The 12,303-nt window shown below is 38.1% G+C and overlaps 1 protein-coding gene across 2 annotated transcripts in view; it reads left to right on the top strand.

Annotated features, from left to right (window-relative positions):
* Positions 1-12,303, top strand: part of PDE7B (phosphodiesterase 7B) — a 188,184-nt gene that overhangs the window by 56,066 nt on the left and 119,815 nt on the right. For both annotated transcript variants that reach the window (XM_075413984.1, XM_075413983.1), the window contains one exon: positions 7,927-7,987. In XM_075413984.1, the coding sequence (XP_075270099.1) occupies positions 7,927-7,987 (61 nt within the window). The remainder of the gene's footprint in view (positions 1-7,926; positions 7,988-12,303) is intronic.

Raw genomic sequence — 12,303 nt, 5'->3', positions numbered from 1 at the left:
CAACAGCCCGAGGAGAGTCTTCAGGAGATTCATTCTCCCACAGACCTTTGATTTGCTGCTTGGAAAGAGTGGTGTGTCAGTCGGTACTTCTGAGGCTTTGACCCTTCTTTTGATCCAGTAGATCAGTGGGAAATATGTGAGAAAAACATGTGGTTGAAGTTGAGACCTAAATTTTCACAAATTAATCATGTATTTTCCTCCTTTTAGATATTTCAATAGAAAGTGAAAGATAAAATGGCAGTGACTGTAGAAAGCAGCCAGAACAGCCCAGTTCTGCAACTCAGAGAAGGAGGAAAGACAATTATGTGGTCCAGAAAGTATTTAAATACAGGGAGCTTTGATGTTTCACATCAGAGCAACAATAGAGACACCGAATTTGCCTCTTCCCTACTATTGATATTTTCCTCCCATCTGCTCTCCCACTTAGAACTGTTTTTGTGGTGGGAGGATCCATTACGTAATCTACAGATGTTTTGCATTCTTTAAAATGTAAACTAGAAAATGAACTGTAATACAGATTCATCCCGTGAGGGTAAAAGATCAGTCTGCTCTTTAACATTTCTTGGATGATGTCAGCCTCCCAGAACGTGACTACAAGTTGTGCCTCGCCTGTTAATGCACACTCAGCTGCGACTTCTTGCTTACTAAAACCCAATATTTGTATTGCTTAGTAATTCTAGATTTGGCTTCCAGTGCCCATGTTATAATCACTTAGAAGTAGGGATGCCATACTGAAACACTGACAGATTCTCAGGGGGGTCAGGGCTACTGGTGTCTCCCTAATGAAGTCACACACTGTTAAACTTTTTTTCCTTAACAGAAGAAGAAAACAAAGCAGTTAAACTGCTGTATCCATTTTCCAGCAATGTTAATCCGTTTCAAACCACTCTTAACCATAGTAAATCACAGGTTTGTGAGAAAATGAACAGCCTAAAGGTTCACCTCGGGCTATTTAGCCCACAGACATGTTGCTGACTACTGGCAACGATGGTTAGTTGGGAATTATTGCTCAATTTAGTTGTAATTCCTTATTTTGCTGTGTCTTCTGTTCAGACTAGCTGAGGCTCTACAGCATGGTAAATTCCAGAACGAAATGCATTGCCAAGATGCTGTTGGAGATTGACACTGACAGTGTTGAAAGGTTATTTGAGCAAAGTGTTGAACTTTTGGAGGGAAGAGAAACCTTCTCTTTCACTGGGAAAGCCTGGAAAGGGAAGAACTCTCAAAACAAGTCTGCCCAGCGCTTACTGTGCAGCAAATCACCTGGATGCTAATAGAACCTGAATTTTCAGTTCAAGTATGCCTCAATTCTGATACTAAATAGGGAAGGTGGAAACTTTACCCATGAAATGTGGTATAGCTGCAATATAATAGTCACAATGTAATAGCAGTAATTTGAAGAGCAGCAAATGTAGCATTCTGGCTGCTAATAGTATTTTAAAGGCAATTGTCAGTACGCTGTGATTACACCACATTTATAAATGGGTGGGCATACACACAATACATACCAGTTCAAGATAAGTGTTCTTTTTGCAGACCAATTTAGTGGAACATTTAACCTGCCAAGTGTAGGTCTACATTTTCAGGTAAGTATAAGTTTTTACCTCTAATGATTACAGGAACTGTTAATAAGGCCTGGAGAGGTAATAAGTAAACAATTACAATTTTTATAGATCTTGGACAATTTCATTATCTGGAAGATTCTAATGTTATTCACTACCAATGGGAATGTTTATATATGCAGTTCTCCAGCTGTATTCATTGTGTACATATTTTCATGTAAGAAAGGCTAAACAAAATCCTTGAAGAATTCGGAGTTGGCGATTCAAGGTCATAAGAATAGGGTGAGATTTTTGCAGTTATCCTCTCAAGAGAAAATTGATCAAATGCGGGCCTGTTAAATTTAAAATAAGGTGTGATATAGAGAAAATAAGCTTTTGTCTCTAAAACAAAAACTCTCTAAAAAATAAAAACAGTGGCTTCATTTCCCTTCCTAAGGCCAACAAAGGCAATGGGTAAAGATTCAGCAAAATTCAGAATTATTTGGCATTTAAGTGCATTTCAAGATTACGCAGAGTATTAGTAGGGAATTTCCTTGTTTTACATAAACATTGATTTAATCTCTAACAGATATTATTACACAGCTTTCATTTTAGGGGAGGTGATTGTGAAAAGGCTGCAGGCAGGACAGATTACCTGTGTCAGTCTGCTCTTGTAGTTCCTGTACTTTCTTTTGTCCCTATCGGAGAGGAGACACAGAACTGGAAACACCACAAGTGTAACAAGGCATTGCAAATCCTACAGTTCCTACACTGTGATATTTTATCAGTATTCCGGATGAAGCCACTTTAAATCTCCTCCCAGGCAGCCTAAAGATAAAGAGCATGTGGCCTGACTTCTTGTGAAATACTGCCCTTAATTTTCAGCTATGTATATGAGTGGCCAGTTATGTTTATAAAAGATTGCTAAAAGTTACCAAGTTGTGTTGCTTTGCACACTAACAGACTTTACATCTATAAATCCTTAGGCAATTAGAATGATGCTTTTAGATACTAGAGGACTTTATTCAAGTACATTTAAAGGTGATGGAGAAAGGAACGTAATAGGAAAACAGAAATATGAATAAAAGTAGCATTTTTTCGCCTCTGAGATAATCCATTTTTTCATAAAAGCAGAGAATGTTTGCTCTGCCTTAAGTTCTTCTAATCAGTTGTGTCTACGAGTATATCTTTTAACTCTGATTTCTAAAAGAATGAGAAATTATATGCAATACTCTGAAAAAAACCCACCTTTTTTTACCAAACATCAGTGTTATGTAGAATTGACTTCCTTCTACTATTGATAAGTGCAAAGCTTATTAACTTAAGCTACACTTTAAAAAATAGATTAAATGATTTTTTGAAAAATATTCGGCATGCAATCTATGTCCAATTAACACATCTCCTCTATTTAGAGGTACAATAATCCCCATCACCTCCTGCAAAAAAAGAAAATTATCTGATCATTATTGTCATTTTTGCTGATCATGTACGCTACGTACTTCATTGAATACTGCAATGTCGGAAGAGACATCTGTGTAGAACACCATACTCAGGATGTGCAGAACAGAACAGAACAAAGTAAAGAAGCCTATAAATATGGTTTCTATTCCAATAACCTTTTAACTGACTAAGATGACTTTTCAGAACTTGGTTGTCTGCGGCTTAAAAAGGTCAAAATTGTGCATGTTCAAATTTCTTGCCAGAAAAACTCCTATTATAGCTTTAAAATGCTACACACTCTAAAATTATTAAAATAGTTAAATGTTAATTATATGCAATTAATAAGTAGGAAATTAACATGCCACTTACTGCAATTCTCATGACAAACACTTTCAGATCTTTACTTGCTGAATTTTGTCGTAGGCAAGAATTTAGCCCTATTTATTTCAATTACTTGATTTGCATCTCTCTTCTTAAAACGTGTAACGCTTTAATTTGCCATACAGACAGGAGTCGAATAGAATGACTTAAAAACCCATTTTTTTCATAGATAAAGTTTTCTCCACAACATTAAAAAAACCCAAACACTAAGGGCAATTCTGCCTGGGGTATATACACCTTGTTTATTGCTACATATCTCAAATCCTCAAATGCAGGTGGTGTGAGCCCAGGCATGCTGAAAATGGAAACCCAACCTATGAATGATCACGTAATACCAGAGAAGTAATCTGAGATGCATTACTGCATTAGTACAACTGACTAGACTAGATTTTCTGTCTACTCCCTACTTGAACTTTTTTCCTGCCAGTTGTGCCCTGCTTTTCTGCAGTTTTACTTACACTGTTCTGGCACAGGGCTCCTTGCAGAAGACTTCCTATTTTCCTGTGTACTCCTTATAGTATCCTGCAAAAATGTCATCTTGCCTGAGAGCATCCTGCTCCAGCAGCATCTTTCACTGTGGAGGATGGTGCCTGTGTAACATGGTATTTCCCTTTTCCGACAGGTGGTCCTGGGCCCTCATAGTCAACCAGGCTGGCTTTAAGCTCTCCAATTGACTTATCTCATCAAAGGACCTGAGTTCATGTCACATTTCTTCTGAATATCATGTCTTTTTGTCCCTGTTCTCTAACAGCAACTCTCTCTTCTTTTTCTCTTCGCTCTTTTAAGCTTCACTTTCAGCTGATCCGTGATACTGTCTCTTCTTCCATGGGGGACTTGTAAGTCCCATTCTAGTTTACTACGTTTCAGCTTGTGTAACAGACTCAATATCATGGCATGCATCTGATCTCAAAAAGGGGAGATGAGAGTAGGTGATTAATTAATTTATTTTCTTACATAAATATAACTACTTTCTCACGTGCATAATGAATTGCAGGCTGCAATCCTATGTAGACACACATCTATATTACTGAAAATATTATTAACTGAAAGTGACTATACTTTTCCCTTCTCTAGAAACAGAAGAAAACCCACAGCCTAGTCCAAAATTCAGTGATTTGAGAGATATGAAGGTATAATGAAGATTTGCAGAGGTGAATTTTACTTGTATTTACCCAGTTCTTTGTTAAATCTGACGACTTCCAAACACCACAGTGTTTTAAGAATTTCAATAACAAATCCTCTCTCACTTCAGGGGAAGTGAAAACCAGAGGTATTATTTGCAGCAGAATTGCCTCTGTAAACTCACTAGCCCAATGTCTGGGACTACATATAGCAGAGCCAGTCCTACCAGTGCTGTAGTAGTCCTAACCATGAAGCCCAAATGGTGACTTAAAATATCCCAAACTCAGGGATCATTTAGATCCAAGAATATGATTTATTATCTTTTTAGAGAGTGAAATCTTGGAACTTCAATGAGCTTCAAATATAGGTCAGGACTATGAATCCTCATCATAGGTTTCAGGAAATGAAGTTCAGAGGCAACCGTCCTGTTTGAGTTCATTGCTCTTCCTAACCAGATAATAGATTTGGTCTTTAGAGCTCGTCATTAATGCTCTTACTTCTCTAAAACAAGAACAGAAAACTGTTGTCTTCTTCCACACCTGACCCCTACAAATACGGCTAGTGCTGCTTATAAGCAGCAGCTTCTAGAGGCTGTTTAGCCAGTCTTTAAAAGAGATGTCATGTTTCTTTCTCAGCTTCTCCAACAGACGTATATGGTGATCTACACAAATGCAATAGGTCTGCATATGTACAGCAGATACGTGCAGGGTTATTCTTCCTCCTTTCTCTGATTTCTGACTGGTTGAAATTAAAAAGCAGACTAACCAGCTTCTAATGTCAAATTCCTATTCCTGCGCTCTGATGGATTCTTCTGACTCTTGTAGCCAACTTAGAAACTTTCAGGAGAGAATGAGCAGCTGTTTTGGGACTAGTTTGGAAATGAAAAAGGACTGTTGAGACTCTTGGCCGCATCATTCAGTACCAGCCCCGATACACAAGCAGGCGGAACAAACCCAAACCAGAAAGCAAAGTAAGCTGGGCCAGGAAAAGGAAAGGAGAGGCTTATCCAGCCCTGGCAGGAATTCATCGCAGTGGTAGCAAGGTCTCAGTTTAATCCTAATGATTAAATCCTGAAGTAATTCCTTACTTCTTATTCATGGAAAACATTTGTTAACAACAAAAATGCCCAAACAACTCTATTTTTTGGGTGAGCAAAAAAGAGTCCCTGCTGCAACTCTGTGCCACTTTACACATCCAGGATCCAACTAAGTCTTTTTCAGATGCTCTGAGCCGTTTGGTAACAGCTTATTTTTCATCCCATTGTTGTGTACCTGTAAGCTTTTACTGGCATCAGAAATAACATTGCTGCAGCAGCTTTTTCTCCTGGTATTTCCAGCTGCAGGGGTAGTAGCAAAAAATCTCCCAGGCTGACTGTTGTAACATGATTTTCAGCCAGTTCTGTGGGTTGCAGGGGTTAAGGGAATTCAGAGAAGGCTATGAACTTGTATACAGTTATATAAATCTTACTTGCAAAGTTTTCAAAGTTCATCCATCATCATAATGGATCCTGTGGGATGTTAGTGGACTCTGCGCAACATTAGTCGTTGTCCCAATTTCATAACACTCGGACTGGTGAGTATTGTAAGACATCATTTGCCAGCCTGAAATGTGATGTTTATATAAATATGTCTGGAATGTGCAACACATTTGAGGGACTATATCAAAAAAACGCGAAGGTTTTCAAAGAGCAGCGTAAACTCAGGGGTGAGGCAGGCAGTGAATTTTGACATGCTTTCTTACATCTGTGCTTGTCTAAGTATACTTGTGGTCATGAAGAAGAAACTGGGGGATTTCTGTAAAAACATGTCCGTATCTTAATGTTCTTCCTGGAAAAAAAAATAGCAAATTTATATGTCTTCTGACAGGCAGCTGGCATAAGAGCATTCATAAACTTAACTTTGAAATGCTAGGTGTTGTTTTTCTTTCTCAATCTTTCAGCAGTATGTGCTCCCACCTAGGAATTTAATACGGGTGTCTGTTTGCTCTTTTTAGATGTACTGATATATGAAAAGAGTCTGTGTGGGAGATGGGCTTTTGTTTGTTCATTTGTGTTTATTTTGGTGTGAGGGAGGTGAAGGCTGTTTTAAAAATACTGTTACAAATGTGTTGTTCATTTATGAAACTGTTGCTGTGTTTCATCTTCTTTGAAGCTTTAGGGTTTTTTACTCACCTGATTCTTCGTAGGATTATGTATTTGCTGCAAATGTCGCTTCTATTAACAAAAAAAAAAAAAAGAAAGAAAAAGACAGTACTAACCACTTTGTCTTACATGAGAGAGAAAGCCATAGGTGCTGAAAAGGGGAAACTGCCTAAGAAAGAGAAAGGAAGAGGAAGGAAATGGATAGCTCTCAGCGACTTTTCCAGACTCGAACCACTGTGCTTTTATTCCCATTCGGTCACAGATACCAAAACCATAAATATATATATATATACATATATATAAAAGGAAGCACGGAGCACTTTTACCAATAAAATATGAGGCTATCCTTAAGCCCCTATCATGAGCTTTGAGTGCAGTGATACAAAATTGAATTTTTTTTGTAGCACCTGGAGCAAGCGCTGCCGTAGTGAGTAGAATCTGTATACTGACGGACTTTAATCAAATCTGGATCAGATCCATAAGCCACACCAATTCTGTTTCTCCTGACAGATAAACTGAAATGTCTGTCTGCATAAAGGACTCGAAAATGTTGTCTTATCTTTGAAAGCAACCCAGAACTTCTGTATTATGATCCTAACTCTAATGGTGTTCCTTCACTGGGTTTGACAGGGACAGAACATCAGCTCTGGTAATAAATGTGAATGTGAAAATTATTTCTCATTAACAAAATATGTTAGCATAGAGACATAAATTATTTGCACCTTACAAAAACTAATTTTTCTGATAGGTGTTATGGAGAGTTCAAATTTTGTGAAATGACAGCTTTACTTAATAAATATTTAAGAGTTGGGGACATTTTTTAAAATAAGTTCATTTTACAGAAATACTAATTGTTGGATCAACATAGCTGTGTTTTTATTTTCAGCTGGATCATTTCACAGATCCTGTTTTGGGTGCAGCCATGTGACAACTAAATCAGTATACTGGAGGATGCTGCAATGTCTACCAGTGGTAAATGAGGCCTCCTGTATGATTGGGTGTGATGGTAACAAACAGTAACGTGGATTGGGCTGTAGCTTAAGCCATAGATACCAAGGTAATAGGTGTTACCTTGAGTTTTTCTTGGTGAACACCCTGGAATACAGTGTTGATCCATCCTTGCACATTAACAATATCCGTTCTTCCTCAGACTTTGGCTACATGAAAAACTTTTGGTTTTGACATTTTTACAATGTGTCTTTGAACATCTCTAGTTCAAAAACATAAACAGAAGTATCAGAGGACAAGGACAGGGACACCATCACAGAGTCTTTAACTAAATATATCCTTTTTTTTTTTCAGAGGTGCGGAGAAATCTCATTTGATAGTCCTGACCAGAATGCCAAATGTGTTCGCATGCTAGGTAAGGGTAAGCGTCTTTTCCCCTTTTGACGTGGGAAGTGTGTGGAAGTATATTTAATTGGGGATTTCTTCTCAAAAGTACATGATAATGGCCATGATGACTCACATTGGCATTCACATAGCTGATCCATATATAGCCCCTATTAATATATTCTTTATGGTGAATTTTCAGTTAGTGAAACAAAGTACGTGTATATTCCAGTAGTGCCTATCTGCGTAGATGAAAGTATAGCTGTACCAGCACTATAGTCATAACCTGTGATGTACATAAGTCCAGAACTCATATTTGAAACCTGAAAATCTGTACTTTGAGAGAGACTGTTCATTTCACGAATACGTGTCAAAAGCCTCTAGGTCAGAACTTCAGCTGCATCAGTCAGCAAAACTTCAATCACTGTGATTTTACAGATTTGCACTGGTGTAGCACTTTACCCATCATTTGTAAAAATTAATATTAAGTAGAAATATGTATTCTTTGGAAACAATACAGGAATGTTCTGCTAAGTTTCTTTAATTTCTGTGACCAATTTTGTTGTATTTAGTTGTTTCATCTACAATGCTAGTACTGAAACATTAACAGCATGGCTAGTATCACAGTGAAAGATAGGGAGTGTCTAATAACATAAAAGATCATGTTTACTCAGAAAAAAATGAAACCACGGAACACTTGCAGGATTAGGCTTTAAGTTCTGAAGACCTTTCACCTGCCAGGGTGGAGATAAATGTATGCTGTAAATTAGAGCATTGCATCTAATAACACGAAGACTGAAATAGTCACAATTTTAAAAACTGCAACTGGCAATGTCTAGGGACTTAAATCCCATCTGGGTGCATAGCTGTGTTCTGTAATAACAGATTATGTGGTTTGTTGTTTATATTCATTAAATCCTATTGTCACAATAGACTATAATTGCTGCAGAGGAAATCTGTCATGCTTATAGTGCACAGATCCCAGCAGATGAACTGACACAATGGGCCGTAATGATCTGTTACATCAATGATCCATGGTTAGAGATTCTTAATGGAACAAGCTGACAGAAAAGATACACTTGTGATCCTCTGTCATGCCAATTATAATCTACAGCTTAAATACTATTGACTTTGTATTACTCCAGTTTTAAGGAAGTCACATCCGTGCAAATATTATCTATCATCCATTAGGGGAGAAAAAGAGGGAGGGTGTGAGAGGGGAGAACAAAAAAATGACCTGAAGATGAATCTTCTGCACGAGTTGGTTCATCATTTGGTTTGGCATTTCAGAATAAGTCAGTTCAAAATTGGGAGTTTGGCGTCATCCTTAATGCAAAGGATTCTTTAGGAGCAGTGAGCAGAACAAGATCTTGTTTCCATTACATATATTCTTATCGATGTCTTGCAGTATATGCATGTGCAAGAATGAGAACATGCCGTGCTCTGCAAGGAAACTGCTAGGAATGTAAAAATGACTCCAAGGGGACATTCCAAAGGTGTGACTGGCTCTCAGAGCTTACATCTCTTGTATTTAAAAATATTTCACCTGCTATTATTATTGTTCAGTGTCTCTAATCAACTTAGGACTGTAGTGTCATATGTAATACAGGATATTACATTTCATCCCAAAGTATCCAAATCATGTACAGAGCTGAGATTATTCTAAATGGAAGTGGATATCCCACAACTGGCTCTAGAAGAGGTATGGGAAGCAGAAACTAGCGTTACTTGGTTGCTCTGAGGGCAGCTACTGGAGACAAACTCCATTGTCTTGATTTATCACAGAAATGTGTGTGGTTCTGGCAGTGCTATAAAGCCAGAGGGTGTCCATTCTGGCACCTCTCCTTCCATACGGAACTCTGTGCAGAAGAGCAGGAGCCAGGAATCATGCAACCTAAAAGGTCTAAGGCTTTGTGCTGAATGCATCATGTAGTGTGCAATTTCAGATTTTACAGGGGAATTGAATTTCCAAGAGAACGAAAGACAGAGTTCATCACTGATCAATGCAAAGCTGACACTATAATGACTGTGGGTGTAACCAGTGAGCAAAGCACAGTGTGCCTTAGAGAGGGACATCGTTCATGACTGGACGGTCTTTGAAATATGCTGAAACAGTAGTGCTGTCATTTACTGCAACAGTGACACAGTGCTGACAGAAATCCAGAGGGCAAGTCCCAGCAACTACAAGAGGATAATTACTTAGTAAGAAAAGATACATAGCCTGGAGTACTGACTGCATTTCTCCAGGGATCTTCGACACAAGACCAGTCTGTACTTGGAACTGTACGTTATCAAGCAGTACTCTGAAATGGTAGCAGCTGGTTTTGTCAGAAGAGGTCTGTATCTGGGTTACACTACTGGTTCTGGGTTAGCTTCAAATTTAAAGGTTTTTAGAAGTAACGCTATGATTGCTACAGTAAGTCTACATTTGTTGAGGTATCATGGATTAGGTGGATGAGGTTCTTTTCCTATAAAGGTTGAGGAAGAGAGGTTTGCAGTGAAAATCTTATTCTATTCCTGTCTTCCTGATGGAAAACAGGAAATAACACATAAAGAAAGCCTAAAAGCTTACAAAGGCTATAGCAAAAGTAGGTAACTTTTCAATGGTCTGACTATATATCACTCAACCTGAGGTTAAGAGCAAAAGAATCAGTTTAACGCCTCATCTTTTATCATTGGAGTGATGGGTATTTTTATTTCCTTAAGTGTGAAAAATGAACAACTAAATTAAATAGTCACTTAGCAGTGCTTCCTGAGGTTATAATAGGTAATAACTGTGCTCTGCCCAAGATATGCTTAGTATCAGTGTAATTACATGTACTAAAGTTCTTAACAGAAAATTATGTTCTCCCTCTTATGCTTTATATTGTACTTATATCTTTATACTTCTATATGTTATATTAGTTAAAGCAATACAATTTTTGTAATGGGCACAGAAGAATGTCAGACAGTGGCCCAGCTTAGCCTTTTGAAGACCAGTGTTCACATCCTAAATCTACCACAGATTTCTTGAGCCTGGCATTAAACATCCCTGCACATCCACTGTCCTTTGAAAAGGGGGAAGAGAAGTCCTTCCTCACTTCTCAAGAACAACAAGAATAAATTTATAAGTACAATGAGAAGCCAAACTGCTATAGTAATGCAGGTCATAAAAACACCACACTGTCGATAAAAGTGTGTTGTCCGAAGTTTCCCTTGAATCTCCAAGTCTCTCCAGAGCCACTGGTAGCTCATCAGCACTTCCAGTGCAAGGCAGAAGATCTGCACTGTTCTGCTTAAATTGGAGCTGTTATCAAGTTAGTGAGGGCAGGCAACCATGACGAAACTGCTAGATAATGCTGAACTGGACATCAAAAAGCTTTTGCTTTATGCTACATTCTGGAAGTTAGAATCATGGGCTCCTCATGTCCTTTACTTGTAATGATTTTGACTTTAAAAAAAAACACGATAGCTGGCACAAAAATTGAGCATATAGCAAGGTAGTCACTATGTGGTTATAAGTCCAGATATTCATATTATGAAGCACAGAAGGGAACTATCCCTCTCCCTAGAGCACCCACTGCTATTTTCAATGGCAGAACCTGTGGTCAATTTTTTCCATATGTAGACAGACATATTCTGGGCTCAGACATGACACACTGTCATATCATGCAGAGATAATTGAGTTAGTTTTCTGTGAAAATTGCTGGTTGGATGCCTAAGCTAATTAACTCTGCTGGGAAGAATTGTGTGCTAGCTTGGAAGAGTCCAAAGTTAAGGCAACTTAACCAGTTCTCACATCTTAACTAGTTCTTTCAAAGTTAACTCAGTAATCTCTACACAGCAGAGCATGGAGCTTTATTACTTTCCCCTGGAAATAATAAAATTCCCATATCAGGCTTTAGGATTAGTACAGAAGGAAAAAGGTCTGCCAACTAGAAGAGAAACTTTAGTGTATAAATAAATACAAGTTTATACAGAATAGATATGGTTATCCTTACATTTGCTGTATAGAAAGTAGGCAGCTGCATCCATCATAACATATACAAAATTAAATGATCCCATCAGTTTTAGTCTGTTCAACCTTACTGATGACAGTGGAGTAAGGGGGACAGATGATAAAAGTAAATTATCTAGTTTGTTACTCTAGTAACCAGTCTTCCACCACTGGATTTGGTCTTTACTCCTTACTGAAATGCTGGGTAGATTTTGAAAAGGTCACATCTTTTGCTGGCCAACTCTGTTGTCTGCAGAGATTTTTCCAGGGGAAATGTGAATTGCCCTCCTTGAGTATCTAGTTAGTAAGACCAAAACACAAGCCTTCCAGACGCCCCACGGCAAATGGCTGAGGTGCTTCCTTTTCATTAT

This window comes from Opisthocomus hoazin, chromosome 2 (assembly GCF_030867145.1).
Source record: "Opisthocomus hoazin isolate bOpiHoa1 chromosome 2, bOpiHoa1.hap1, whole genome shotgun sequence".
In the NCBI taxonomy this organism is placed as follows: domain Eukaryota; kingdom Metazoa; phylum Chordata; class Aves; order Opisthocomiformes; family Opisthocomidae; genus Opisthocomus; species Opisthocomus hoazin.
The sequence above is the reverse complement of the archived record's forward strand: the minus strand, read 5'-3'. Positions and strand labels throughout refer to the sequence as shown.